Source organism: Dichomitus squalens (assembly GCF_000275845.1).
Source record: "Dichomitus squalens LYAD-421 SS1 unplaced genomic scaffold DICSQscaffold_36, whole genome shotgun sequence".
Lineage (NCBI taxonomy): Eukaryota > Fungi > Basidiomycota > Agaricomycetes > Polyporales > Polyporaceae > Dichomitus > Dichomitus squalens.
In genome coordinates this window covers 269,077-297,053 of record NW_006766918.1, presented here as the reverse complement: position 1 = coordinate 297,053, position 27,977 = coordinate 269,077, and the positions used below count along the sequence as shown (strand labels likewise).

The 27,977-nt window shown below is 54.8% G+C and overlaps 7 protein-coding genes across 7 annotated transcripts; 2 read left to right on the top strand and 5 right to left on the bottom strand.

Moving 5' to 3' along the window:
• Positions 1 to 17: 17 nt before the first annotated feature.
• Positions 18 to 3,815, bottom strand: DICSQDRAFT_139194 (uncharacterized protein). Its single transcript, XM_007368526.1, has 7 exons — positions 3,537 to 3,815; positions 3,349 to 3,466; positions 2,449 to 3,274; positions 2,341 to 2,392; positions 1,784 to 2,275; positions 1,373 to 1,540; positions 18 to 1,182 (listed from the first exon to the last, which is right to left on the bottom strand). Exons 2-7 carry the CDS (start codon positions 3,459 to 3,461, stop codon positions 932 to 934), a joined length of 1,902 nt encoding a protein of 633 aa, XP_007368588.1. The 5' UTR covers positions 3,462 to 3,466; positions 3,537 to 3,815; the 3' UTR covers positions 18 to 931.
• Positions 3,816 to 5,893: 2,078 nt separating this feature from the next.
• DICSQDRAFT_172766 (uncharacterized protein) lies at positions 5,894 to 8,090 on the bottom strand (the record flags this gene model as incomplete). The annotated part of the gene is made up of 4 exons (XM_007368525.1): positions 5,894 to 6,669; positions 6,972 to 7,319; positions 7,405 to 8,021; positions 8,086 to 8,090. 4 exons carry the CDS (start codon positions 8,088 to 8,090, stop codon positions 5,894 to 5,896), a joined length of 1,746 nt encoding a protein of 581 aa, XP_007368587.1.
• A 354-nt stretch (positions 8,091 to 8,444) lies between these two features.
• Positions 8,445 to 9,254, bottom strand: DICSQDRAFT_139193 (uncharacterized protein). Its single transcript, XM_007368524.1, has 4 exons — positions 9,127 to 9,254; positions 8,811 to 9,065; positions 8,654 to 8,758; positions 8,445 to 8,603 (listed from the first exon to the last, which is right to left on the bottom strand). The coding sequence occupies exon 2, from the start codon at positions 9,032 to 9,034 to the stop codon at positions 8,843 to 8,845; it is 192 nt and encodes a 63-aa protein (XP_007368586.1). The 5' UTR covers positions 9,035 to 9,065; positions 9,127 to 9,254; the 3' UTR covers positions 8,445 to 8,603; positions 8,654 to 8,758; positions 8,811 to 8,842.
• Positions 9,255 to 13,978: 4,724 nt separating this feature from the next.
• DICSQDRAFT_182401 (uncharacterized protein) lies at positions 13,979 to 15,092 on the top strand (the record flags this gene model as incomplete). Its single annotated transcript, XM_007368523.1, has 1 exon — positions 13,979 to 15,092. The coding sequence occupies exon 1, from the start codon at positions 13,998 to 14,000 to the stop codon at positions 15,090 to 15,092; it is 1,095 nt and encodes a 364-aa protein (XP_007368585.1). The 5' UTR covers positions 13,979 to 13,997.
• Positions 15,093 to 16,316: 1,224 nt separating this feature from the next.
• Positions 16,317 to 18,737, top strand: DICSQDRAFT_139192 (WD40 repeat-like protein; the record flags this gene model as incomplete). The annotated part of the gene is made up of 4 exons (XM_007368522.1): positions 16,317 to 16,880; positions 16,946 to 17,060; positions 17,120 to 17,557; positions 17,629 to 18,737. Exons 1-4 carry the CDS (start codon positions 16,647 to 16,649, stop codon positions 18,735 to 18,737), a joined length of 1,896 nt encoding a protein of 631 aa, XP_007368584.1. The 5' UTR covers positions 16,317 to 16,646.
• A 3,558-nt stretch (positions 18,738 to 22,295) lies between these two features.
• Positions 22,296 to 22,767, bottom strand: DICSQDRAFT_19797 (uncharacterized protein; the record flags this gene model as incomplete). Its single annotated transcript, XM_007368521.1, has 4 exons — positions 22,296 to 22,429; positions 22,485 to 22,513; positions 22,577 to 22,609; positions 22,673 to 22,767. Coding segments are annotated over 4 exons (291 nt in total), but the record flags the coding sequence as incomplete, so codon positions are not given.
• Positions 22,761 to 24,787, bottom strand: DICSQDRAFT_90341 (Aldo/keto reductase). The gene is made up of 14 exons (XM_007368520.1): positions 24,755 to 24,787; positions 24,575 to 24,698; positions 24,470 to 24,506; positions 24,313 to 24,402; positions 24,151 to 24,252; positions 24,027 to 24,093; positions 23,925 to 23,962; positions 23,792 to 23,867; positions 23,722 to 23,736; positions 23,560 to 23,660; positions 23,400 to 23,497; positions 23,300 to 23,347; positions 23,113 to 23,243; positions 22,761 to 23,046 (listed from the first exon to the last, which is right to left on the bottom strand). Exons 1-14 carry the CDS (start codon positions 24,774 to 24,776, stop codon positions 22,961 to 22,963), a joined length of 1,035 nt encoding a protein of 344 aa, XP_007368582.1. The 5' UTR covers positions 24,777 to 24,787; the 3' UTR covers positions 22,761 to 22,960.
• Between the last annotated feature and the right edge of the window lie 3,190 nt (positions 24,788 to 27,977).

Sequence of the window (27,977 nt, the reverse complement as noted above, 5' to 3'; positions counted from 1 at the left end):
GGTTTGGCTATGGTGTGTGGCAGCATCGACGCAATCCTTCCCCGCATGTATGCGTCGGCGGCCAAACAACATCATAGAAAGCCCCCGCGGAGGCCGGTTGTCGTAGTATGGGCGCAAAAGAGCTATATGTCCAAACTTGTCCTCATCTACGATCCGTGCCGGGGTATGTGGCGAGCTCCAGGAGTTGCCCGTTCGCGTTGGGCGGCCGGGTGCCTCCTCTTCTCCGTACTCAACGCCAGCATCGGCAATGAATCTCAGGAACTGTCACGGTCACTCGTGCTAGCCTCGTGGCCAAGCCATCGGATAGGATGACCCTTTGATTGGTAGGCAGTACCCGTAGGACTGACGCCGTCGGGCTCGCACTCGGAGCGCGCGTTGGAAGAGAATGGGCCACGAAGGCCTGCGGACGGTCGATGTTCAGGGTCGCAGTGGCGTGGCAAGATTGAGATTATATGTCTATCGGTTGCGATCGTTGGAGATAGGCAGTACAGGTAGCGTCTATAGGTGCTAACCTCGAAGTGAATGCCGAGGCCGGAGGAGGGACCTCCGTATAAGTCGTGGCATTTAGATGGGCGTTCCCAGAGTCCGACCGTCGGAAGTCGTGTGAGAAGTGAGCAGGAATCAGGTACAATTTCATGGTGGCTGTAGAGAACGGACGGCGAGCGGGAGCATAGCGAAGTATGGCGACCAGATAGGCATTGCGAGCTTGAGTCCGGTTGACGGCGACAATTGCCGACGTTGCGGGTGCAGTATGTCCGCTTGTACCTCGGATTCGCGGTGCCCCTCTCGTGATAGGCATATGTCGAACATCAACTCGACACTGCCCCGGACATACAGGCATTGCACACGCCACGCCGAAGTGTGCTCGATCTAAGCCTACGCCTGGTAACCACATCGACTGGCCCGATGTCGGAGTGTCCCCGGCGCAAGGTTACTCCTGCCCGTCCCACACGTAACCCCGGAATATGTTGATCCAATAGCGCACCTCACCGCCTCCATTCGCCGCCCATGCGTCCGCAGATGTGCTCGCGCTCCCGGTCCGGGAAGCGAAGAGCGCGACGCCGGAACCGCCGTCGTCCCTGCAAGTCTCACCGTCCATCTCGACCTCGTCGAGCATCTCCTGAGTTAGTCCAATGGGGAGATCTTCTTCCTGTGCGATCTCGATCGTGGTCCGCGGACCCACTGTAATCGGCAAGCAGGCAATGCCAAGGCGGGATAGCGCAGGTACCGCCGGCGAACATGGAGGGATGCCGATGAGGAGGCGGCGTGTAGCCGAGCGACGTGGGTTGGCAATGGTTAATCATGACAGATCCGGGATTTGATAAGCGGGCGGTTAGCATAAGGAGGCGAAGATGTCGCCGGATGCACGCACCGAGGGTTAGCACACCAACCAGTCTGGAGGCGAACGTTGCGCTTCCGTACGGAGGAGTGTGGAGTACTGAGAGACCGGACGCCGCGAAGGTACGCATGCGGATTGGAGGAAGCGTGAAGTTGGGCAGATGCGGGAGGACTTGTAGGAACGTCGCCGGCGGTATCAACGCTGCAACGAATCACTGAGTTAGTGCCGTGATGACCTGGGACAGTCCCGTCTCCGAGAACATCACGGCAAAACCAGAAAGGTCAGAAGTTAAAGGGAAGGCGACAGAAACAATCGAAAGAAGCCGGCACGCAGCTGCGAACGCCAACACCCTGACCGACGTACGTCAAGGGTAGGGCCGGGACGTGAAGCAAGCCCAGAGGGACAGAGTTCCAGAGATGTAGGCAAATGGAGACGTGCACTCACCAACTCCTCGGGCGCGGTTCCAGCCACCCCACACTTCGTCGAGGGCGATGATCCCGCGCTTCCGCATCATGCCCTCTCCACCTTTCCCCGTACCCTCTAGGATACCAGCGAGCTCTTTCGCAAGTTCCTCGTACCATTTGCGCTCGTCATGAACCATGTCCTGTGTTACGGGTGCGTTCGCCATCTGCAGCCCGAGCTGCGCGAGCGACGACCGGATGAAGGTCGCCTCCTCAGGCTCCACTACTTGCCTGCTCGCAGCTCCGGGGGCGGCAGCACTAAGGCCGGATGCGGACGGAGAGGAGGGCAGACCGATGCCTGGAGTTACCAGCGGCTGGGCCACGGTAGATGCGGCGGTGAGCCGCTCATTCAGGTCTTGGGCGAGCTTGACCATGTCTTTCCATTTGATCATGAGCGCCTCGAGGTCGGCCAGGGCGTCTTCCATGTTGGTTTGGGAGGCGTAGGCGGTAGTCTCTACGGTCCGAAGGATGCCGCCTGAAAGAAAGGGATGGAGTAAGGACAAGTCAACTAGCTGAGACTTGTCATTCCAGTGGACATACTGATTCCGATTCCCCTGGATGCCGACGCCAGAGGTTTGGCAACCTGTTTGCTCTGTGCCGAGCAAAGGCGGTGACTATTGGGTCACAGTGAGCCTCGAACATGCTTACCTCCCACGCCTTGCCGAGGAGACTTCTCCTCAACACGCTGTAAAACGGCTTGTCGCCTCCCTTCCGGAAACTCAGCCTAATCATCCGCTTCTCAGGCGAGTCGGTGTCTTCATCCGAGTCCTCATCGACAGGGGCTGGAGTAGCGGAGCGCGACGCTGGTGCGGATTTGGCTGGTGGATGAGGTTCTGAGGAGAACGACAAGGTGGGCTTGCGCGGTAGAGGAGTGCCGCATATCTCACACTCTCGGAGAAGAGGACTATTGAGGAAGGTGCATGCAGAACACGCAACCTCATCTGAAGAGCTGTGTGAAGCGGCTGGTGGCGAAGGTGCTGCAGAGTTCGATAGACTAAGCTTGCCGAGGCCGAGAGATGCAGAGAGGTTGAGCGAGGAGGATGGGAGGGAGGTCGACAGCGAGTGCGAGACCAGAGGCGCTCGCCTTGAAGGCATGTCTATAGATGCTTTCACGGAGGACCTTGGTACGCCACACAGTGCGCAGACCATGGACGCCGAGGACGTGAGCCCGATAGGGTTACGATTGCTGCAGACTTCGCATTCCCAGAACTGGAGTCCATCAGGGGCTAGCGATGATGGAGGTTGGTCAACCAGTCCTATCTGGGTAGGTGCCTCTGGTTTAGGAGGTAGCGGGTGCAAGTAAAGGGTCACCTTGGGCGAGCTGGTGAACAAGCCGGCATAGTGCTCTGTTCGCGCTACGTGGGCTAGATCAAGGGAGAACGACCGGGAGAGTGGGTGGGCTACATCGATGTAGAACAAGCGATGGGTAGTTGCGTATATTGTACCAGCTTGATGATGAGGTGCCTTCTGCTGACTGCCAGGTAAGAACTATGAGATGCTGCAGATTATCGCAATCGACCAGCGCGATGTGATCTATCAGATACATACCCGTCATAAATTCCGACGTTGTCTTGAGACGTCAACAAAGCCTCGTCTTCGTAGAGTAGAGCAGGGACTGGAATCGTTCCGTCTACAGACGTAGTGTATCGCTTGAGAGGCATGCTTCCTGTGGTGGCACGCGACATTACTCGTGTGAAACAGTAGTCATTTGGCAACAAGCACCGCGAAAAACTTACGGAATTCCAATGGTTCGAAGAGCTCTTCTCTCAGTGGTGACTCTGTATGAGGAAGGTGGTGTCGCAAGTTTCCTGCTGGAAGACAGTTTTCCCTAGATAGTGCTCGCGATGGCAAGATGATCTTCTGTAGGATGTAGGGCGGCAACGGGAAACCTGTTGGTCCTGGGACTCGGCAGGACGCAGGATTCAGTCAGGTCCAATCCTCTAGTTGTTCAGTCTTCCCACCTCACTGGAGGTAATGTTCTCGTGGAATCCCCAAGAGGCCGGGTTGACGTCCAGGATCACAGTGGAGTTCCGGGACAACATGTAGACGTAGTAGTATGAATATCTCTGAGCGCCCATGTGTAGAGCCGAACGTGCCGAGTGCCTCGTGGCTATTCAACGCCCTTCTCACGCCCGGGCCGATGGAGCGGAACAAGCGACTCGAAGCGACCCACAACTTGAAACAAAGGCCTTGCTCATCGCGAGAAAACCCCTTCTTTCGACTACCTAAGCAAATTTCACTACTCCGACGCGCATGAGTTGTAAGGACTGTCAGGAAGTTAGCATGCACCTGACATCCATACTCTTCCTTTCCTCCGCGGTCTGCCTGCTGTGTCATTTTCGTAGTCCGCCGTTTGGACACCAAGTGCCGAAATTCAGGCGGACAGACGTTCGATGCAATCATAGGATGATGAATATTTCTGTGTTCGAGAAGTAGGCACCGCTCATACATGCAGTGGAGCTCAAGAGCATGTAACCGAGAAGTCGTCGAAGATCAACCACGTTCACTCTTGGCATTGTTCACCTGAAGGATTGAAGAGGTATGCTACACGTTTATCTTCCTAAACACATCATCCTTACGCGGTTCCAATACACTTCTTGGTTGTACGACGAAGTCGTTAACCGGATATGACCCTAGATTTATCCGCGGAAGGCTTCGAATTGGCTGATGACTAGAGCATTCGGCAGCCGTCCTGTGCCTACTGTCCGTATAACTTCTCCTGGAAGCAATAAATCTCTCATACTGCTTCTATCAGTGCTGCCGACAGTCGGGCATGACCCAGGGTTCGCCGGGGAGGCATACGAATCCAGAAGAAGCATACTCACATGTCTGCGGGTGCGGCCCGTCCGCGCACCGTACTACCTCCCTTGTGATGGCCTTTAATTTGTGACAGAGTGCACTACAGCCCCAGGCGGAGCCGACGAATACCTGTATAGGCACTCCGTGATTTCCGTCCTCGCTGGCCATACGTTCCGGCATACCGGCATCTCCCCTCAACGTGAGGTCGCGTAGGATGTTTCGGAGTGTCAAGCTCATGCCTCCATGATGCGTGTTGAGTAAGAGCGTCGGATGCCATCGTACGCCATCGACCTGAGCAAACACTTCTATACGGATGCTGAGGCACGGCGTACCGCTCCAAACGAGTGACATGATGCTCAATAGCAATGTACAGTCGCCGATCTGTATTCCGAGGCCCGAAGTACCACTTATGACGAACATGATACAGCGTTCCCTTTGTGGGTTCGAATGCCCGCAGCGAGGCTCGGTCATACCGGACATCCCATATGCAGTCCCATGCCGCCCACGTGCTGACCCACGGTGTACCATAGAAATATGTTACATACACACAAGCCATGCTAATCGGAGGTAATTGAGATGCGACAATAGCAATGCGAGCTCTAGTAAGGTACATCTGTCGTAAATGTGAGGTATGACTCGTGCGGGGCATCGACGCTCGACAGGACGACCGACGAAGTTCAGAGCACGGGCTTCGCGAGTCGTGCGTTGAATGTCGCGCGCAGTAGTTCGTGAACACCGTCCGTACCTGGCCCCAGACTCAGAGCGGCTAGTCCTGCGGCGCCTCACGCGGTCCAGTCAATGTAGCGGATCTGCAATTCAGGAACGTCGGAAGTCAGCAAGGTCCGTTAGACAGTCTGAGAGCAAGCAGGGACAGGCTGCCCCCTCGTGTGAGCGCACAAACCACACCGGATCCGCCGTGGGAAGGCGCAAGAGCGGAGGCAGGGCAGTCGTTGGGAACGCGCTGCGCGAGCAGGGAACGGAGAGCGCCAATAGTGGGAAACTAAGCCCGACTCTGGGGTAAGCGCTTCCACGCTCCTCCACGCCCCTATGCCTCGCGCCGCTGCGCTACACCGGACGCTGGGGCATAAATACAGGCGTGCGTCGGTGCTGGCCCGACGCGCCGGATCGCTGTCCACGGGACAAGGCACCAACGTGTTCGGAGCGCACGAGCACACGAACACACCAGAGCGTGGCAGCCTCTGTGCCGGGGACGGCGATGACGCCGTAAAGGGGTACGAACACCAATGAGCGAAGACTCACCAATAGTGTGTGCGTGTAATGTACGAGTGATGCATCATTGAGACCGCGTAGACCGTACGGAGGCGCGATCTCCATCAGATATCCGCTGTCGGGTCTCCTCCCCTACTGTGATCTCTTCCGCATCGCCGTCGTTCTGCGCGGGCAGGGGTATCAAGGGCGGCGCCTGCGAAGCGAACGATGGTGGCCGGTCGGAGTAGCCGCTATGTAGCGACCCCGCATCGGAGCTGGCGCGCGAACGCGTCGGCGGTGGGTCTGTAGCGTACACCCCTCTGGAACCCGACCCATTCGTATGCCGTGGGACTGGCGACGTGCTCACGGGTACCGATGTAGGTACTGGCGAGTAACCTGCAAGGATCGCAGGTATTGGAGAGGATATGGCGGCAGCGAACGATGGCGGGGCGAAGAAGTCGTCCACGTCTTCGTCCGACAGAGGAGGTGGTGTTGGTGGTGGTCGATCGGCGTACGACCTGTCCTCCCCTGGCGACGGGCTTTGCACAGGACTCCACGCAGGGGTTGTCGACGATAGCAATGCCGTTGTCACATCGGCAGATGGAGAATAAGGTGGCGGACGAGTAGGGATAACGGTGCCAGGGAAGTATCGAGGAATGAACGGTGTAGGACCCTGCATGGGCGGACTATCCTCGGAGGCGTCGGTGTGGAAAGACTCGCCATCGAAATTGGGATCAGAGTGGTTTCGTGCCCGCCGAAGACGCCTGTCGCGACGTCGCGCGCGCACTCTTCGCCTGTAGATACTGATGGCCAACGATAATGCGAGAACGGCGAGGAGACCGACGCTGCCGCCGACTGCACCTGCGAAGGTCGCAATATTATGTGATTTTTGCTGGCTGGCAGGTCTGGAGGACATTGCGGCGGGGGAGGGGTAGCGACGGCGTGGTAGTGGGCGGACGGGAGAGTAAGAAGAGGGTGAGGCAAGTTCAGGCAGTGGAGTACATAACGAAGGAGCGAACCAAGAACCAGTGAGATATTAGAACCCGCCAGCGAATAGGATAATTCGGTTCGTGAGTGAATAGCAGCGTCCCGAAATATAAGCGGGAATTATACGCACAACTTTGAAGTCCCGGGACCAACGCTTGGCGCTGAACTCCCAGTACCTGAACCCGTTTCTTGTACCCCAGGGGCACTGCTTGACGTAGAAAAGGCTGCCGCGCTCGTAGTGTCTGTCCCGTCCCCGAGCTCTTCTTTCGTATAAACGATGTAATCGAGCAGTAGGACAGAGTCTGGCCCGATTTGGATCGTTAGGTTATGAGGCGCCTCGGCTAAACCGGTTTGCCCGAATATCGGCTGCGATGGTAAGAATCCGGATGCCGACGCCGTACCAGTATGCTGGTAGGTCCCAGCTGGGTGCGAGTCCAGGAGGAACGTGAGATTCATGAACGTCGGCGTTGAGTTGCCTTGGGCGAGCCCGAGCGGGATGAGGGCGTAGACGTATATCGCAGACCCTGTGAGCCGTCGTTAGCTTAGCATGATACGATGACGCAAACACTAGTTGACAGTCGTGATCTGCAAGGAACACGGTGCACGTACCGGTGAAGTTAAGTTGAGCCGAGACAGGATTGTCCACAAATCCGGCATCATCACTATCGAAGTTGGGAGTGAAAAACGGATTGGACGATGCATCATTAGCAGCATTCTGTCGTCGAAGCAAGTGGGATCCCGCCGAGTCATGCCTCCGCCTCCGCTTTCCATCGTCAGCACCTTTCTTGCCCTTCCCTTTGTCACTATCTCCGCCGCCGTCCTTATCCTTCGCATCGACATCGTCTCCGTCCTTGCCATCGTCCGTATCGCCCTTCTTGCCATCTCCCATATCTCCATCGCCTCCTGGTGCGTTCGAGGGTGTTGGTGTAGGCTGTACTACATTGTTGGCGTTGTTCGGGGAATCGTCTGTGTCCTCGGTGGGTATGATGTGGGTCCCGTCGTGCCAGGTGCCTTGAAAAGCGATCGACGGGCTGGGGGCAAGACAAGTGGAGCACGGCACAGACGACTCGTGCCACGCAGAGGCCGGAGAGTACACGATCGACGAGGAAGCATCGTCCAGAGTGACATTGACGGGATCGGCCCGCGTAAGCGCGAAGGGAAGGAGAAACGGCAGTATCGGAGGGACGACTAATAGCGATATCCATGTCGGGCGGGATATGCGACGCCTTGTGAAGGTACAAGTCCCTTGTCAATTTGCCGAGCCAAGAGAGGTTTTCCCGGGAAACACACCTCATAATCAAGGAATAAGATTAGAATGTGCACAACCTCTTCAACCGAACGAGCGATCTCGGCCAAGGATGCTTTCTTCGTCCTCAGGGCTGACGACTCGCTGGTGTCCAGACGCAAGTGGAGGGTACTGACCAGCGCGGAGCTATCAGCAAGGACGGAGGAGGGAAGTAAATCCGGCTCGTACCAAGGGGGTGGGACGCTTAAAGGGGACGGCACCCTCCAACGACCCGAAATGGCGACCGCGAGAAAAGCTTCGCAAGACTGTTGGCCCGAGTCTCTGAAGCGTGGGTAGTGTACTGAATTGTATGGCGGCTCGGTAGTATTTGCTCGTGAATAGTCCCATCATAACCGGGAAAGGCGTGAAAAGTGGGTTGCCGGTATAGCAATCTTTTAGACGTCAGGCGGACCATGGGATTTTCTTGTCCGGACTGTGCCGTGCGCAGTGTTTGCGGGAAATGTACGCTGTACTTGCAGAGCCCGATTGCGCGAGCATGCAGAGGACTTCTCGAAGCAGCTGGCTGAGAGCCTATGTCAGTGTCATGCAGGACCAGTTGAGTAGACGCATCACGTGGACTCCATATCGCAGAGAAGAATGGCTATCGCGACTGCTGCGCACTGTTCGGTATTCGGTGCGTTCGGCTTGTGAGAACGAACATCGAGTTTCGAGAAGTATCTGAATCATTGTCAACATCTCCATCGATGCGTCTGCAACTTACATCACTCACCCAGGGAATGATTGCGCAATATGCCTGCCCCTTTATGTGAAGGCATGAGAGCCTCTATGCTCTTCTGGAGACGACTTGAGTTCACCAGCAACTAGTGAAACGAGCATGGAGCTCGGAAAGTGGTCGTGAACTGTGCCGGCTCTGCCGAGAACATGAATGTGCCATCGTCGTGGGAGAAGCTCACGCTCGGCTGCGGCTCTACCGCCGGCAAAGGCGGATCTCATATTCCTCGGACTCGGATGAATCCGGAGTAGTCTAGGGGAGCAACGCATCCTGGTGAGGGTCGCTGCAACTTTCTATCGGCTTGGATTCTTACAGATTGGCTTGTTATGGCCGATTGCCAAGGCCGAGGGAGGTACAGCCAACTCGGCTCGCAACATGTTGATAGGCAGGCCAGACTCAGAGCAAACGTAGGAGGCTACACAGGCGTCATGGGTGTGTATCCCTTCTCAGCACCCACGCCGCAACGACGCATGAACCGGATGCTCTGATTCACTACTCCAATGTGGGACGCTCTCCGAGTATGCGGTACGTTTCATCTAGCAGGGTATGGCACTGCGAGACTCCGCCCGTCCATGACCAGTGACGCTGACGATGGCCGCTCGCGGCGTTCTCCTATACCCCACAGTCTTGTTCAGGGCCTGGGAAACGTTCTGCCGGTGCAGCGGCTTCAAGGCACCATACGCACAACGTGCACGACGTGTAGGCGCACCTGTGTAATCTGCGTTTCCCACTCGACGTCTCAGCTCCAATCAGTCATAGAAGTTCGCTTGTCTGTTATAGCCCGTGCGCTGACCATGAGAGGCATCAGTTCCTCTACGATATCGAGACTCTGGACAGTGTGCTTGCCTTGAATATACGTTAGTGTCGCCCTCTCTGGCATGAAGCAATCGAGGATGACGGAGCAAAGAAGAGTGGCAGCGCAAACAGCGCAGTGAGATTGCATATGTCGTGTATGACATGACTCACGGCCTCTGGGGAGACAAGGTAGCGGAGAAAGGAGTCCCGGCAAGACGCATCCGCAGCCGCGAACAACAACGTTGCGACGACAGTCGCTTCGACCCAACGGAGCTGCCGTCTGAGCATGGACAATCCCGTCGCCGACGCGAAGTGATCGTCAGATTCTCAGCGCAGTAGGATGGAGCACAGGGACCTTGATCACAAACCCCGGACCATTGTCGGTGCACAGCACACAAGGTCTTTTGCGAATTGGTACATGTCCCAATTGTTTGGAGTTGACAGACACCGCCTCATTTCTGTGAAGTGGAGGAGGTACACTACCGGGCGTACTTCACAAGTGTCCTTTTGCTTCTCTTCACGCGCCAACAGACATACGTCGACGGCGGGCCAGATGTCTCGTATAGCGATAAAAGCGAGTGTCTCGAACGCCGCATCGGAGCGCTTCTGCCTCACGTCTGCAGCCTGCTTGAGGGTGACGAGGACGATGGCAGTACTGGTGGGACCCAGTCGGACCGCCACCTCGGTATACGAGACCGCGCGTGGACGTCGGGCGCGAGCGGTCCGACGTCCACAAGAGACAATGGCAGACGAAAGTGGGATGCCGAGGAGTACCACCTGACTCGAACTCAAGTCGTGGCAGGCGCGCGCGAGGAGAGTGTCCGCCTGTGCGAGGGGCGTGGGCGGGGAGGATGAATCTTGTCCGGAGACGTCTGCCAGAACCACACAGCTCTGTCAATGCAGCACGTATGTGGCTTCCAGAGCGAATTCTGTCATCAAGACGAACAGTGTATGAAGAATATATGGGCATGTGATATCAAGAAAGAACCAGGAGAAGAAACGTACAACAAGCCTTGCTCCAGTATACTCTGCCCGTCCTTCGCGAACGTCCCGTCGACCAGCCTCTGCAAAGGCTGCGTCGTGAGTCACGGAGATAGTCGGGAACGCGCCCGCGCGGTCTGGCCGCGATGGCCGGCAAAGTAGCCGGAAAGAGAGAACAAAGGCAGGTATGACGCCGTTGCAGTTGCCTGACCTTCCCGGGGTATGGCTGAGTGTAAGAAGGGAACTCTTCGTTGCTCCTCATTTACTGTGTCGAGGTCATGCTGGCAAGATCTACAACATCTGCAACGAGGGCATAGAGAGGCGTGGTGAAATATTCAGTAAGCTCAAGATTTTAAGAATGACAAGATCCATGCCTCGGGAGAGTCGGTCTCGGCGGACTTGCAGCCAAGGAATCCTGCTTGGACGGGCGACCGCGACTGTGACCGAGGAGATACACGGATTGTCTCAGCAGTGCTCGCTTGCAAGGGTTTCCAAGACCGCGCGGGCGATTGAGGGCAAAAATCCATGTTTAAATGAGCCGGACACTGCGTGAACTTCACGTTTCAGGAATCTTGCCGCTTGGATAGAGCGTCTGGGGTCGTAGAAAGACAGTCGCTCTTGGTTCTCGTACATAACCTCGGGCGGTCTGAACGGCATGGGGATGCCCATGGTGTCTACACGACGCAGCAAAACCGGATTCGTGATCAAGAGAGTTCGCGATATACTGCTTAAACGAGGTTCACTGTGACCGGGTCGTCTCCCGGAGTAGTACCTCGAAGGATCTCGTCTCTGTCCGCCACGCCCGCATACCGTAACTCAAGGACTACTTTGGGGTATAGGGATGACAGTCCCATTGCCGGAGCGACATAGCAAGAGTGAGGTAAGCACAGAGTTGACATCGAGCAGGGAGAACGGCGCTGCGAAGGGAACAAATGCAAGCAAGTCCTCTATGCCAGCCTTAGCTCTTGTGCCATTACATAATTGAGTGTTTCTCGTCGCAAGGGCTCCGGTGTCGCCGGTCCGGTTCGACTCCACTGAACACAACCGGATCGGCTTCTGTCACTTGGGCGATAACAGATTAAGAAAGGGGGACATGCGACCCGAGAGCGCTGCTCTAAGGGAGTAGACGCCCAACTTGATTAACAGATCTCTCTTTGTCCCTCACTGAGAAAACACAAACTTCTTCTGAACAAATGATTGGGCATATTTCTATTCCAGAAATTATCCCCGACAGGTCCGTGGATGGGCAAACATCCTAGGGCCGCCGTTTCTTGCAGGCGCCTATGGTTTTTGCAAAACCACCCTTTCACGTAGGTGCTCAGAACACAGCTCCACCGGATTTTACAAAACTTGGATGAGATAAGACCGATGTTAGTCTTAGCGATGCTTGAAGTTTCTGGGATAGATAAATCACTGCCGCTGGAGAGGCAGTTGCCATCAGTCCTGGCGTTGCAAAACCCCTCAGTGAGGGATAGTAGACAGGTTCAAAGACTTGCGATTCTGCCTAGAACAAACAGGTTCGTTCAGTAGGGTATATACACCAGATGTGTATGTAGGGGAGTTTACCAAGCAATCGAGTCTATGAGTAATGACAGACCGAGGACACATGGTCCAAATGACTCGGATGGCAAGTATATGTACGTAAGTAACTGATATAAACTAGGCAAACGAGCGGTATCAGATGGAGAAGGTACTATCCCACGCACGAACCTGCAAATGTTACATGGTGGTGCAAAACACGATTTCAAGTACGACCTCCTGTCCGTTTGGCTTCATTTTTGGTAGATGTGTATATGACATATAATAATCACATTCTTCAAATCTCGGTGGCCAAGGGATGAGCGAAAGGAAGCATACTCCAGAAATGGTGTCTATCGGGCTCATGTGTAAGAGCGCTTCTGGTCCTTACTATGTAGATCTCTCTTGATCTATGCCTTCAAAACATCCCAAAAAACCAAAAGTCAGCTTTGAAACAACCATAATACTGACGCAGGTCACCCGATTCTTAATTCAGAGGCGAGGAGAATTACAACTGTACAATACAATAAAGGGCGTGACAAAGGGAGCGATGAGGAGGTGACGGGTTCAACTTCCGGTAATAAGCGAGCGGAGGATGTACGCGGACGTTGACTGGCACAGATCATGGTGCCGAGCGGAGCTCAAATACGCCGCTGTGACTGCACGTTACTGATCCTTTGCATTACGTTGCGAACTCGCGGGTTTGACGAGTTTTGCTCACCGGAAGCATGCCGTACCTCCATCCCCTTACTCAGATCTTTCAAGATTTTGCAGCAAGGTCAATGGGACATATTCACACCTGCTTAGAAATTTTGAATGCTAACGGGGCAAGAGAGCTTCGTATAGGGGGGTGTAACTTCCAAATCCTTTGCAAGTTTGTGCGTGGGATAGTATGGTAGATCTAGAACGATGGCAGCCGATACGGCGGGAGAGGGAACGAGCGCCAGGCTCTACAGCTTCGAAGTGCACCCGCAGTGAAAAGCATTCGACGGATGATGGCATTTGTTCTCTCTCGGGACTGTGTTATTAGCCGGCAGTGTATTGGCGTCGACATCATGGTAAGCTCGCGGAACCAGCGCCACAGGTCCTTATCGCCCTCGCCACAGGTGCGCTCGAATTTGACCATATAAAGGCATACTTGACTCCGTTATATAAAGTCTGTTGTAATGACACTGCACGGCACGCGTTTGCACTAGGCCGAACGTGATTCTATTCGTTCCCTCTCGGAACTCTCCACCTACTACGTGACAATCTCACCGCCAAAGCCCCTGCACTCAGACGACCCGTCGGTGCACAATGTCTGACGTAGCACTATCACCCTCTGCGCGAGTACTCACCGATCCTCATCTCCTCTACGCTACTTTCACATTTGTGCCCCTCGACACGGATTTTCAAGACCGCCATCTGGCTCCATGCGCTACTGTGTGTCGAGCCTTCCATCAGCCTGTCGTTCGCGTCTTGTGGAGGAGCCTATATTCGATGCTTCCCTTATGGCATCTCCTCGCACCCCATGAACTCAAGGTCCCCCGTCATATAGACGTATTTGGGTGTGCTCAGTACCTGATTCATGTAAGCGGCGATGCTGTAGATTTTATAACTAATTCATGTAGTCCTTCCCAGGTCATCCTCGCCCAATTGTACCTCGACTCGACGCGATGGGAGCGTTTTCTCTGGCACGCTAACCACGTCCGCAACTTACATCACGGGTCAGGCTCCTCGCCCCAAGTGAACCAGGCGCACAGCATTCTCATAGAGGCCGTCCTCGCGCGTAACGGTGGAAAGACCTTTCTGCCCCTGCTAAGCTCTCTACATTGGACAAGCAGGATACATACCGATGGCTCACTCCTCCCCTTCCTCACCTCCACCGTACAGTGTGTGCTCTTCTCGCCCATGAACGGCCAGTTTCCCGAAGACGCTCTTACGATTCGCAAACTGCGCGAATCCTCTCCGGATCTGCGTGAGCTCAACATCGATGGCGAGCCGACGCCGTCGCTTGTACGGGAAGTCTTGGCCGGTTTCGACGGGCTCCGCGACGTCAGCATATCTCTATGCGCAGATTTCTCAGTCTTTTGCGCCCTCGTCACGAAACCAAACCTACGGTCACTTCGCATCGTGAATGCGATTGGCCCGTGGGCTGGGGTGTCCCAGCCGATAACGGTCCACGACCTCCGCAAGCTATCTGTGGGAGGGCATGCCGAGGCCGACCTTGCCAGCTTGTTCAGGCTTACCCGCTTCCAATCCCTTGAGGAACTCACCATTCAGATATATGCCCATACAGCGATACCAACAACGATGGCGGGCATCACCGCGCTCTTCGATGACCTCTCCGGCGCCGTGTCCGCCAGCGATCTCCAGACCTTGACCATCAGCGGCACATTCAGTAGCCTGGGCCCGCCTCCCGACCACCTGCCCTTCTTGCGCGACCTGTTGCCCCGCATCCTCCGTCTCAGCACCATTCGCTCCTTCCGCTTTTCTTCCGACAATCCTCTCGCAAGGCTGGACGGCGCGGACATTGAGGCGCTCGCACGGGCATGGCCGAGGCTGACGCATCTCCACCTCGACGCGGGTGCGTTCGATCGGACCTCGACCGTACCTGTCGATGGCCTCTCGCATCTCTACAGCCACTGCCCGGACTTGCAGGAGGTCTCGCTGCCTGTTCTCTCCGTCCCTGGGATCGGCGCACAGTCGTTCCCAACGCCCCCCGGCCGCTCGTCCCATCGCTTGGGATCCCTCTCAACTCAAGGCATCTTCACATCGCGGGGTGGCATCTCGGATGAGGAGGTGGAGGCTCTGGCGAGGTACCTGCTCAGGCTGTTCCCGCGTCTGAACCCCGAGACGCACCAGAAGGCACTCGAGCAAACCGATGGGGCCGTCCCGGAGGGATCACCGGACGCTCTGCGCATCGACCCTGCGTGGTTGAAGGTCACCGAATACGTCTACTCTATTCGTTCTAAAGGTGACGAGTATCCGCCACACTCCATGTAGATAGAGCACTGTTACAGTGCGCAGCCGGTTTGGGGCTATATAGTGTCATTTCCCCGCAACGATCTCTCCCGGATGGGTGATTGAAGCAACCTAGCGTCAGCGCAAATCCGAACACATCGGCTCCCCCTCCGCTGCCTTGGCATCCAACGCAGAACAGTGGGGGTGAGCCTCCTCGACTCCAGCCTGAACGGCTCCTCCCCAGGGACGTCAATTACGATATCGCCCTTCCCTGCTGTCTTCACGTGTATGACTTGCTTCTGAACATTCTTAGCGACCGTTGACTGACGTCGGCCATAATAATTCTAGCTACGTGTTGCAGAAAACGTATTATGTCCGATGGGAGGTTCCTTGACTCGGAGCGGCGGGGGCGGGAAGAGAGACTCGGATGGGCCGATAGGGACCTACATTGTCCTCTCGCTGCAGAACGACCGGGCCGTCTCATTCAAAGGACGAGGCACTGTGGACATCAATCGGGAGCGGTGGGCGCGGGGAGGCTTGGATGCTACGGGTATATGAGAACGCATCAAAGCTTGCGTACCTTACGCCGACACTGGTTGCTGCAACAATGCGTGTTATACTTCCACGAGCATGTACCTGCTCACTTCATGCGTACATTCTTGCTACCCAGATTACTGGACTCTGGTACCTCGCGCGTTTGCCCAGTCGGTCCGCACGCGCAACTCCCTCCATTCTGTCCTCTCATCCGAGTCGACTGACGGACACAGATCCTCCGTCACGGTGCGCCATGGAGTGTAGGCCTTGCGATGCTCGCACTGCTGCTCTCTCGCTGAGGTCGCATTCCTGGCTACCTGTTTCCGCGATGATCTTGCCAATGTCGGAAGCAGTGCCATGGCATTTACGGGTCAGGCGGGCCTTGGCGTCGAAGTCGTCAGAATCATATAGGCTCAACATGATCTCTACCTGAAGTCAACATGGAGAGTGATATCGGAATTCGTCTTGTCTATTACGAAGATGACGGATGAGAGAGTGAACTTCGAGACATGTGCATCGAAATAACGGTTCTGAGGTAGTGGAAGGGGTCGACGTCAGATAATTGACTGGTCTATTATGTAGGAAGTCCAATTTTGGTACTCACGTGACACGTCCGGCTGTACGCGCCGGGTTGCCCACACGGACAACCCGAGGCAGAAGGCTTGGAGTCCAAGCTGCACTCCTTCGTCCCCTCCATCATGTCCTCCAACACCAAACCGACTCTCCTCCCACTAGATGTCATTGAAGACATCATTGACATGTTTTGCAACGACCTGTGGACTCTTTGCAACATTTCGCTGTCCTGTCGCGCTCTTCTGGACCGCAGTCGTCGCCATATCTTCGTGCATATCTATATTCGTAGGAAGGAGCAGCTCGAAAACCTCTCGGAATTTCTCGACGCTCGTCCATGGCTTCCTCCGCTTATCAAGCAGGTCACAATATCTCCTGGAGACTACCCTGAGCTGTTGGGGGTGGTCCCCGTTGCCTCTCTTGACCAGGCTGCCAAACCTCCATTATTGGGGTTTGAAGGACACTTACTCTGAAGACAGGTATACGCTTGTGATGCACCGCTCGGCCTTATTGGGGCTTAGAGCGCATGGAACCCATATCAACTGCCTGACCATCAGTGGCGTGTTCTTTCCCAGTTGTGCCGACCTAGGACGCTTCCTTCTCGCCTTTCCTCGCGTGCAAGATTTGACCTGCATAAGTTGCAGCGGTGGAGGAAAAACCAGTGCAGCGGATAGTGTATCACGACAGCGATTGGCCGAGACGGTCCATTACAAGCGCTTAACCATAGTGAGCTTCACCTGCTGTTTCACGCAGAAGGTACAGCATTACTGAGGCTGATGTCGCTTCAGAAGGGTGTAACGGATCGGAGAGCAGCCACGTTTCTGACGGAGATATCGCAGAATGCCGTCGAGCATCTCGCGTGGTACGTGGATCTCAGCTACGATGGTTGGAAGGACAATACTGCAGGTACGCCGTCAATGGTTCGTAATTGATTCTATAACACACCTCATTTGTTATTCGTGCAGCGCCTCTTCACTTGTCTGGAAAGTTTCCCTTTCTTGACACACTCGTGGTAGACATAACACTCTGTCGCTGGCAGCGATCTCAAGGCTATGGAAGGGGTCTTTTCACAAGAATCATCGAGATTCTTGCACACATCCGTCTTCTTGATCCGGCACCCTGTAAGGGACCCACTGTTACAATCAGAATCCAGTCCGACTGGCTACACAAGCTCTACTACTTTCTTGCCCTCGATATCACCACCGAAGTATGCCAGGAGCTCGAAGGGGTCGTGTTGAGCATCCCATCACCGTGCATCGTCATGGTACGAGCCTGGGCCACAGCGTATACTCGTAGATCTTACATGCGACGGTTCTGGACCTCCAGAATCGATCAAATGTTTGCGGGACTTCTACGCGCGAAACGGTTCAAGGCAATTCTAAATCCGATTGACAGGAGTGACAGTGAGTATCTTCCTTCAGTATGAGATGAACTCTATAGGTCTACGGCTCAGGCTAATGCCGATATCTCCTAGGTCATACGGTAGCTCACGAGGAGGCGGTATCAGTGCTAGTCGCTTCTACCAACGGCGAATGGTTCGCGAGCGGATCGCTCGACTCCACCATCATAGTCTGGGATGCGGAGAGCCATACCGCTGTCTGGGACTGGGTCGCACATGAGCGGTGTGTCGACGACCTCGCCTTTGCACCGGACGGCCGATACCTTCTGTCGGTCGGCGGCGACACCACGCCCAAAGTGTGGGATCTGGCGAGCGATGCCGTGCTCGCCGCGACTTTGGACGGCCACACAGCTCGCATCCGAAGCTGTGCGTGGAGTAGCACGGGCGAGTGGCTCGCTACTGGCTCGGACGATGGATCCGTACGGGTTTGGTCTGGCCCTGGCCATGAGGGCGACGCGTTCCAGCAGTGCTATCTGCTTGCGGACCCGCAGTGCGGTGCGGTGGGAATCGTGCGCGTCCTGTTCTCCCCGGATGCGCGCTGGGTCCTAGCTTTTCACATGCCTTGGAAGGAGTCACGCAACGGCCACCACCTCTGCCTTTGGGATGTTGGTCGGAAGTCTGACCCTGGCCCTATCCAGAAAGTCCTCGGTGGACACCCTGGCGCGCTCTTAGACGCCGCGTTTGATCCTGCATCCCGCAGCATTGTCGCTGGTTGTTTCTCATGGGACCAGGCGTCCGTGTTCATCTGGGACTTCGAGACCGGAGAGACGCGTTCGACGTTGCCGACGAAGAAGCCGACGGAAGAGGTCATGTTCTCTTCTGACGGAAAAACAGTTTGTACCCTTGCGACCAGCGACGGAAAGGTCAACTGCTGGGACGCTGAGCGCTGTACGGTGACTTTGTCGCTCGAGGGACCGGGATCTGACTACTGTTTATGTCCTCGCTTGTCGCCCGATGGGAGGTACATAGCAACGGGCTCGAATGGGTCTTGTGGGGTAGTCACGCTATGGAGAACGAGCGACGGATCGTGTGCAGCGGTTTTGCGGGGAGCGTCGGAAGAGCGGTCGTATACGAGGAGTGCTTTGGATCATCTCGTGTTTTCCGGCAGTGGACATTCGCTGGCCTATGGTGGTGAGTTGGGACGCATATTCATCCATGCCATCGATGATATCCTAGCAATGTAATCCGTACAAGCCACGAGATTGAGAATTCAGATATGGTATGCGACGACAGAAAACAATTGACCGACGCTCGAGTCTGGTTCAAACAAAATGACCGGTGTGAATGACCCGGTCACCGGCCCGGTCCGGAACCGAGGCTTGCTGCTAGTGTACGCGGCAGAATGTTGCCATTTTGCCGCTGCCATTCTGCCAATGGCAATTGCCATTTTGCCATCCGGCCTACGCTGGCAAATATTGGCAGATATCGTGGGCGCTTATGCTGAAAAACGATCGTAGGGACTAATTCCCATAAGCTTTCGATGTCTGTACTCATACAAAAGCCCTAGAGATGTGCCAGTTTATGATTGCTGTGAAAACACACCGCGTTTTGTGGACTCAGGACGGTACTGATTGGTTTCACCTTGTTGATGGGTGTGTGTGTCCGGCGCTAAAACAATGAGGAGCCTCCTACGCCGCTTTTCATGCGCTACACCTGCTGGGCAGACTCATCTGAGGCCAGCTTGTGAGCATCCAAGTATGAAAGGTACTCCATCAGGCACTCTGATGAATGTATATCAAAGGAAACATACTCCAGACTCGATGTCTCTCCGCTGAGGCGCCTAAATATTCGCCAGTTTCTGCCGACCACGGCAATTGCCATATCTGCCATACCTGCCGGCAGAATAGCCCGAAACATTTCTGCCATATACACTACTTGCTGCCACCTCACCCACTCTTCGTCAACTCCTGTCATCTTGACTCTGTACGAGCCTCCAGCCTGTTGGATTCCTTTGTAACAGGTGACTGAGCTGCCAGTACAATTGATTTCGCATATGCTACCAGCTTGTAGTCAAGTCTTAGCTAATGGCGACCTACTCTATGCCACTTTCACGTTCCTGCCACCCAATTGCGCTCGACAACTAGTGCGATGTACGACTGTTTGTCGTGCATTCCACGAGCCGGCTGTCCGCCTTCTATGGAGGTACATGTCTGAACTGCTTCCTTTGTGGCAGCTTCTCGCTCCACAGAACGTCCGTATTCCCAGATGGCCAGAGGCAGAACCGAAGTATCTCGAAAAGGTACGACGACCTCGATAGATGGACATGATTTACCTCTCAATTTGGTCTGCACAGATTATATCTGCTCGGGAGTATGAGGATCCTGAGCGATGGAACCGCTTTCTATGGCATACTGCCCACATCCGCGAACTAGATCTTGATTTGACTTCGGACTCGGAAGAGCACCGCGAAGCTCAACTCCTTCTTTTACAAGATGTCCTCAAGCACAATGGAGGGAAGTCCGTCCTTCCTGCTCTGTGCCGAATAGAATGGCTGGGGAGGTCACCGGCAGATGCCTGCGTCTTTGCGCCGTTGTTCGTGGCGAGTCTGCGCATCGCAACCTTCCGCTTCGACTACATGGACGACTGCCCCGCGATTCTCACATTGCTCCGGAGACTCCGTGAATCCTCCCCTTTCTTGGCTGACATCACGACGGACCTCGGATATACGCCTGAAGCGGAGTCGTCGCTCGTCCAGGAACTCACTGCTTTCGATCACCTCCGTGGCGTCACTGTCAACCACCTCTCCCAGCTTTCCGCATTTCGAGATCTTGTCACCAAGTCCAACATCGCGTCCGTCGACGTATCCGAAGTAGACGATCCATGGCTAGCACTATCCCCGCCGTTTGCAGTCCACAACCTGCGCGAGCTGTCTTTGTGGGGACAGTCAGGCCCACTCATCTCCCTTTTCCAGTCCGTCCGTTTCCAAGCCCTAACGCATGCAAAACTCTCGGTGTTTTTTTCTCCAGAGATACATCTTACAGTCGGCGACGTGATATCTCTCCTGGCGTCGTTCTGCACTGCCGTATCGCTCAGCAGCTTCCAGAACCTCGAACTCGCTATACATGGTTTCTCGGACAGAGATGACCCCTCGATGGACGAATTCGAGCTGGGCGACTTGGTGGCACCTATCCTACCGCTGCGCGAAATGCGCTCCTTCTGCTTCTCTACAACAGAGACAATCTACTGGAGCGCCGACGACGCCGACATCCGGACGCTCGTGCAGGCTTGGTCGAAGCTCGAGGAGCTAATCCTCGAGTGTGCCACCCTCCCACCCAGGCCGACTCCCAGCATCGCCCTCCACCACCTCTACCGCTACTGTCCCAGCCTCCGACAGGCCGTGCTGCCCTTAATTAGCTGTCCAATCGTCGGCGTTGACTCGATTCCCGCTCCTGCGTCGGATCGTGCACCCCATGGGCTGAGCTACCTGTATGTCCATGGATGCGTGCCCGCACATGGAGCCGATCTCTCAGATGCCGAGGGGGAGGGCCTGGCAAGGTATATTATGGATCTCTTCTCTGGCCTGGACATCGAGGAGTATAGGTGTGCTTTGGACGAATGTGAGCGCTCCCGAGCCCATCACGTGGAGGGAGCATATCTGTCCGACGCTGTGGCACTTGATCCAGGTTGGCAGAAGGTTGTGCAATTCATGTGTTCTATTGGTGTAGGGAATGATTTGTGATAGATGCTGCTTTCTATCTCATTCGCGGGCTATAGAAAGACACGAGCTCTGCGGGGGGGCCTCGGGGGTACCAGGCTTGCCGAAAACGAGCTTGCTCAGCGCAGGGCCGTTTTGGGGGATCTCCGAAGAGAGCGCAAAGCCACCCGCAAAGGCGATGAACGAGTTGCAGTCGTTGTAGCCCGGGCTGGGGTCGTCTACACAAAGATCCGCGCGTCAGCACCAGACTCCACAGACCAGCCGCGGGCAACTAGATGTTGTATCATTCGATCAGGCAGGATACCCACGGTGATGTTGACAGTGACGTAGCACTCGCCAGGGCAAAAGCCAGACTGGAAAATGCACAGTGCATTCGATGAGCATCCGTCGCAGTGCCAGGGTCGTAACATGAACGCCTCGGTAAGGAACGAGCATGCGCATCGAGGAGCCTCGGGTCGATGCTCTCCTCTGGGACGCGATTCTCGCTGTCCCTTGCTCCAATCTTCAGGGTGCCAACACATCACGCCGGCCTCTGCTGTGCGGTCGCGTGGTAGTGCTTGTCAGGTCATGCTGAGTATCAGGTCGTATAGGCTCGAACTCAAATGTGTGATAGTTACCATCCAAAATCTCTCCTGCTTCTCCCCTGCCTATGCAGTGACGGTGCTGTATAGGTGTCACGACGCCGAGAATTGACAATGTTGTCCATCCCGTCACCCATACAAGCTTGCACTGGATAGGTGGGACCGCGTTTGTGCTCACACGCACTCTCAGGCGACTGTTCTCCCATTACCACTAGATGCTGCCCCAATCTATGAAGGTCTGGGAGAAGGTGTTGCGGTTCTTGAGCTTCATTTGTACAGAGAATGACCTGCAGTAGACTCTACTTCTACGGGATGTACAAGAATGTAAGATCACAATCAAACAATAAGCCCACGCTCCGAATCGCAGTTCAGCCAAATCTGCGAGGTCAGAGGTCGGGAACAGTGAGTCAGAAGTCAGATGACCACACGGAGGTCACCTACAGCAAATCCTTCCGCATTGCAGCTCCTTAAGACGTGAGAGAGTCAGTGCGGACCTAACGTCTCTTAACGTTCAACCACAATTCTGATTTTGTGCTTCCAACACTGGTGCTCAGATACGTGACTCCGGAGATGTTCCAGAAAACGGGCCTGTCCGAAGGCTCGAAAACGAAGTTCCCGAGCAGCTCGGACAAGACCACCTCTGTTTCCTCTCGTCAGCCTGCTGTCTCTGCTCGCACTTCCGAATGACAACTCACTCATCTCGAGCTGCGAGAAAGTGAACCCGCTGGCGGCGAAGACATTGAGCATCACAGCAACAAACAGATGAGTAGACAAGGAGAGCGCTCACATGCACGATCGCCCGCCGCCCAAAAAGGTCATCCTAATGCGTCGTACGCAACTTCAGCACGCGTTCGTACCGGAGCAGTAAGACGAAGACTTTTACAGGTGAGAATATACGCCCGGGATCGCTGCCCTCTCCACTGTCTCTGGAAGGGGACCAAGCCAGCGTTCCGGCTTCCACTCATACGCGTCGTCTCCAGTACGGTATCTCTCCACTCCATCTAACGCAGTGGTTTCTCTGAAAGGCATATCTTGAACATACTTCCGTCTTCGGCAGTGGACAGATAGTCTGATCCCACCGACGCTCGAGCAGCATTCAAAGGAAGTTTGACGCATCATCCTGTCTGCGTAGCCTATCGTACATAGAACACATCTCCCATCGATCGGAGACTCATGCGTGGCCGATGATCCGCACAGGCTGGTACGGCTCCTCCAGATACTTAACCTCCTCGTCCGTCAATTTGACATCAAGCGACCCTATAGATCGATGCGTTCAGTCTACGCCCGTGAAAAAGATTGCATCCGATAATTGTCAGGACCCACCAAGGATATCCTCCAGATTCTGGAGGCTCGTGGTACCGATGATGGGCGCCGTCACGGGCTCCTTTGCCAAGCACCAAGCAAGAGATATTTGAGCCATGCTGACGCCCTTCTTCTTGGCGATCTCCTCAATCCTATACTCGCACGCGTCAGAACGATGGAATGGGAACCGGGGTGAATTTTCGCGAACCTGCTCGTAAGGCTCGGGAGGAAGGGGATATCATAGCCGGTTTGGTAGCTGCATCGCTGATGTCAGCACAATGCTTCCACACCTGAACCCTTATACTCACGCGTCAGTCTTCTTGCGCAGTGTCGCCTCTGCATCAGATGGACGGCACAGGAGCCCGCGCCCGAGAGGGGACCAGGGAATCGATCCCACCCCGAACATCTACCGATTTCCACGGAGTAATGAGTGGACAAAACCAGCAACGTAGCGTCTGACGAATACACCTTCAGCGTGGGCATCATCTCGCGCTCCTCCTCGCGGTACAGGAGGCTGTAGTGGTTCTGCATCGACACGAACGGCGTGAGGTTGTGCGTGATGGCGTAGTCTAGTCCGCAGATAGCTTAGTTTCGAAGGGTCATCTCAGGAAGTCGACCTCGAGGACATACTTTGCATGGCATGGACTAGCGAAAGGAAGTAAGCGAAACGGACGCATGACGTAACACCATCTATACATACATTGATAAGCCCAACAGGAGCTCATGCCGATGTAACGCACATATCCGGCTTGGACGACATCATGGAGAGCTTGCATCTACAACACGGCTGTCAGAATTCGTGCGCTCAGCCGTTGAGCACCCAAAGTACTCACTGTCTCTTCGATTGGCGTGTCATAGTCGAAGCGGTGGCCTGAAGGACGTGCCAAGAATTATCAGTTATTAGTTTTTACGGAAACGAACAAGCAATCACATACATTGCAAAAGATCGATGTAATCGACCTGCAGGCGCTTGAGGCTGGCCTTCACGGAGTCGAAGATGTGCTGGAGACAGGCCCTGTGTGGATACGAAGCAAGCGGTCACAAGTCTAAAGAACGCACCTTGCGATTGAGGCCCTTCTGGTTAATGATGCCGACATCTTCCGGCGTCTTACCCTCCCTGACGAGATTCGTGCCGTACTCCTTCGGGATCGGAGCGAACAGCTGTGCAGGACACATGCCTCAGACGACGCATTCTCAAGCGCAGGTAGTTATGTTCCACACTTTCGTCATAATAACGAGCTCGTCTCTAGGCAGCTCCAGCTTCTTGATAGCATTTCCAAGTATGATCTCGGAAAGACCGTTCGAATAGACCTGGACGAAGTGGTTGTGAGACCCTTCAACATATTTGCGACTAGTCGACTGAAACGAAATAGCTTACGTTGGCAGTGTCGAAGGTCGTGATGCCATGGTCCCAACTAGTGATTGCGGTGAGCATGGAATGAATGAAATCGTATACGCCGCGCGAAAGGTTAGCAACACTCACGCAAACTTGATATGCTTGATAGCCTCTTCCTCAGGGAGAACCCACTCCTGCCATCCCTTTGAGCCGTATGACATGCAGCCGAGGATGATCTTCGAGACTTTCAGCCCCGACTTTCCGAGGCGGGCTATGACATCGCGTTAACCACCGAAAACGATCATAGATTGTAGCGATCCTCCGTACCATATTGCATCTTGGGGGTCATGAGTGTGGTGAATGTGGGGAGAGATGGAACGCTGTCCGCGGGTTGCCGAAGTGGAGGAGCTGGCCTTATAAGCAGCGCACTCATAGCGGTCGCTATATATACGAGACGTTAGTCAGCGCTTCTTCGTTCAGGAAGAAGAGCCTACAATCAGGCTCCGTGAAAGACAGGGTAGGCTGACTGTAACGAAGCTTCGAGATAGGTGGACCGGCAGGATGCCGCGCCACCGTGAAGCACACGTACCTAGCATGAAGTGGATACCGTGACCTAGGCGGTGTTCTACATCTACGTCGAGGCCGCTCGTCTACGCAGAGACTGCTATAGTCATGGACCCGATTGTATGGAAGTCCCAGGTTGGAAGACTGGATAGTCCCCGACCGGGATATTGAACCACCGCAGCCTGAGGAGCATATGACTGCCCATGGGAAACATGGTCTTTGAGGGCGGATGCAATCAGCAGCTCTATCGCCCTCACGGCATGCCCCCATTCGAGCTCGGCTCAATGACGTACACCCTCTACCTGTAACGAGACACTTCCAATTCCCGGTCGGCCCTTGTACCAACGACGACAAGCGCCGTGCATCGTTCCAGCAGCCACTATGACCTAAACGGAACCACTGAACTATCCCATTCCCACCGTAGGTAGGAGATGAGACCCAGGTAAAGTCCTGGGGACAACAAGTGATAGGGTGAGATATCCTCTCAGTAGGTGAATCGTTCTGGTTGGTGCGCACTAGGTTACTCGGTGATCAATGGTCCTCATGCTGCCGCCACCATGGGGCGCTGGTGAACATCAAGGCTGGGGTCAAATACTACAAGATGAGATTCTGACACATGGTACGCTCCGTAGGACATCCTCGTGAATGTTCGATAGCCGTGCCGTGAGTGATTGACACGTTTACATTATCGCCGTCTGGAAAGACTCGGACGCTGGCAGGACGGTCTTGAGCGTACCATCAGATGCATCAAGGCCCGGTTTTGCAATAGGCCCAGACAGGATATCACCAGAGACTTAGGGGCTAATAGGCAGCCGGCAGTATACCACGCAATCAATGGCAGTGTCTGAGAAAGAGGCGTGCGGGAAGTGTTCATTACAGCGAGGAACAGACCGCACGGTCTTCGATAAACTTTGTATGGCACATACCATTCGCATCATCCAGTCCAACCACCCATAAATCTACACTCCAGTCTCCCGAACCACCGAATCAGTGTTCGTCTGGGCACTATGAGGAGAACGCATGTTGTCGGGATCAGACTGGGAAGAAAACTGATAGAGACTAGAGTAGAGCGAGCGTTTGGTAAACGAATGAAACTAGAGAAGCATGAGCGTTTGGGCGAGCCATCCATAGAATGACGGGGACCTGAGTGTTGAATATTTAGCACAAACTTGTAGTGCTGCCGCGAAGTAAGGTCACTTCAAGGCAATGTGCACCTTGCCTTGAGCGGAGCTCGAAAAAAGACCCTCAAGGTCACTTCAAGGTCGCCTTGATCAGCAAAAATGTCAAGGTGGCCTCAAGGTCGGTGCCCGTGAGACATATCACGTGCTGTAATCCGCGTTGTGGGCGAGACGTGTTTGCAACTCGAGGTTTGTGCCCTCCGAATGTGTTCCTTTGTCTGTATAGCACCAACATAATGGAAAGCAGATGGAACACCATCGTATCATGCACAGAAGGAGCTCATGTCTCTTGATGACCCATGAGCTATGTGATCACGTCATACTTCAACTGTCTTCCTGCAGGCTCAGGGCCCGCTGCTGTAGGTGCTTGGAACCACTTCTCAGTAGTGATTTCAGGAGATGAGCATTGCCGATGTATCACGTTAAATACTATCTGTGTGGACACACGTGCAGGCTGAAGTACCGCACCGAAGACATATTGGGCCTGAGCCTAGAAGACACCAATGAGGCATATTCAAATCACCTCGCCATATAATGTGGGGACTCAGATAATCCGCAAATTGCACCAGGTAGTATGTGTCTCAACTGGCCTCGAGTATATATAAAGCACATCTCTTACAACTGAATAGAACAGTTTTGTTCAACATCGCGCCGAGATCCCCGGACACTCTCTTGTACTGCTAATGCGACACGTGATGCACCTTGAAGTCACCTTGTGGCGCCTGAAGGTGACTCAAGGTATGAACTCCGACGGCTTAAGGCGACCTTGACCTCACTTCGCGGCAGCACTAGCACAAAGGCACAGCATGCCTTCCCAGAGATGCCAGCGTAAGGAAGGGAAGACCCAGCCCGAGCGCTGAATCGACTCCCACGGCGCACTAAAACGAATCAAGGGACCGGCCATCGCATAAGCAACTTCTTGCGTCCTTTGCCTCTCTCATCCGCGGCCGTGTCCATGTCGTCTATTTGCACTTTCTTGGTAGCTGTGATGGGCGATGCGTCTCGTTTGACAATCCAGTACTACCCGCTACGCACACGGTCTGACTCACTTCTACACGGGTTTGGCGATTCGCAGGCGCCGGCGACGTACCACAATATGGTGGCGATAGCTTGCAATCTCCATTCAGGAAGCTACTGTCTCCTCGAGGTACCATTGTTTGGCATGTAGCGCCCTTGGAACCCGGTAGGCCGTCTGCAAACGTGCCTTGCGCACACCCCTTCTTCTGGTCGTTCGACGCTGGCAAAAGGGCTCCGCCGCCTGCTTGCTGTCCGAGCATCGCTTCACTGCATCCGCCTACTCGTTGTCCGGAGATTGAGCCAGAGCACCGTCCGCTTCCAAATGAACGTCATCCATGGTGTTGATGGGATGTACAGCCACGGTCAGTCTACTACCTGTGCCATCTCATCGTGAATGGACCGTAGCGCCTTCGTGCCGTTTGATCGGAAGAACGCAACCATCGGTTCCGCCCTATGGGGCAACGCGGTAGCTGCCCTGAGAACCGTCTACCGCTCGTGAAGTCATGCCGAGCTCGTCAGCGCCGAAAGGCAGCCCAGGCGATGACAATTCCGTTCATGTCAGTCTGATACCTCTATACGCGTGGATAGCATTGTGCATGCGAGGTTCTTCCTACCAGCATGGATCTTCCTACCGCACACCGGGTCTTCGATAGATCCGCGTAAAGAACTTGTTTCCCCCGGTGAGTTGCAGTCAATGCCGGATTCCGACCGTTAATCGGATCGCATACGCATGCGATGTCGTTCCTGCCCGTGGGTATGGGAGCAGTTAGCTTTGATGCCACCTGTAGCAG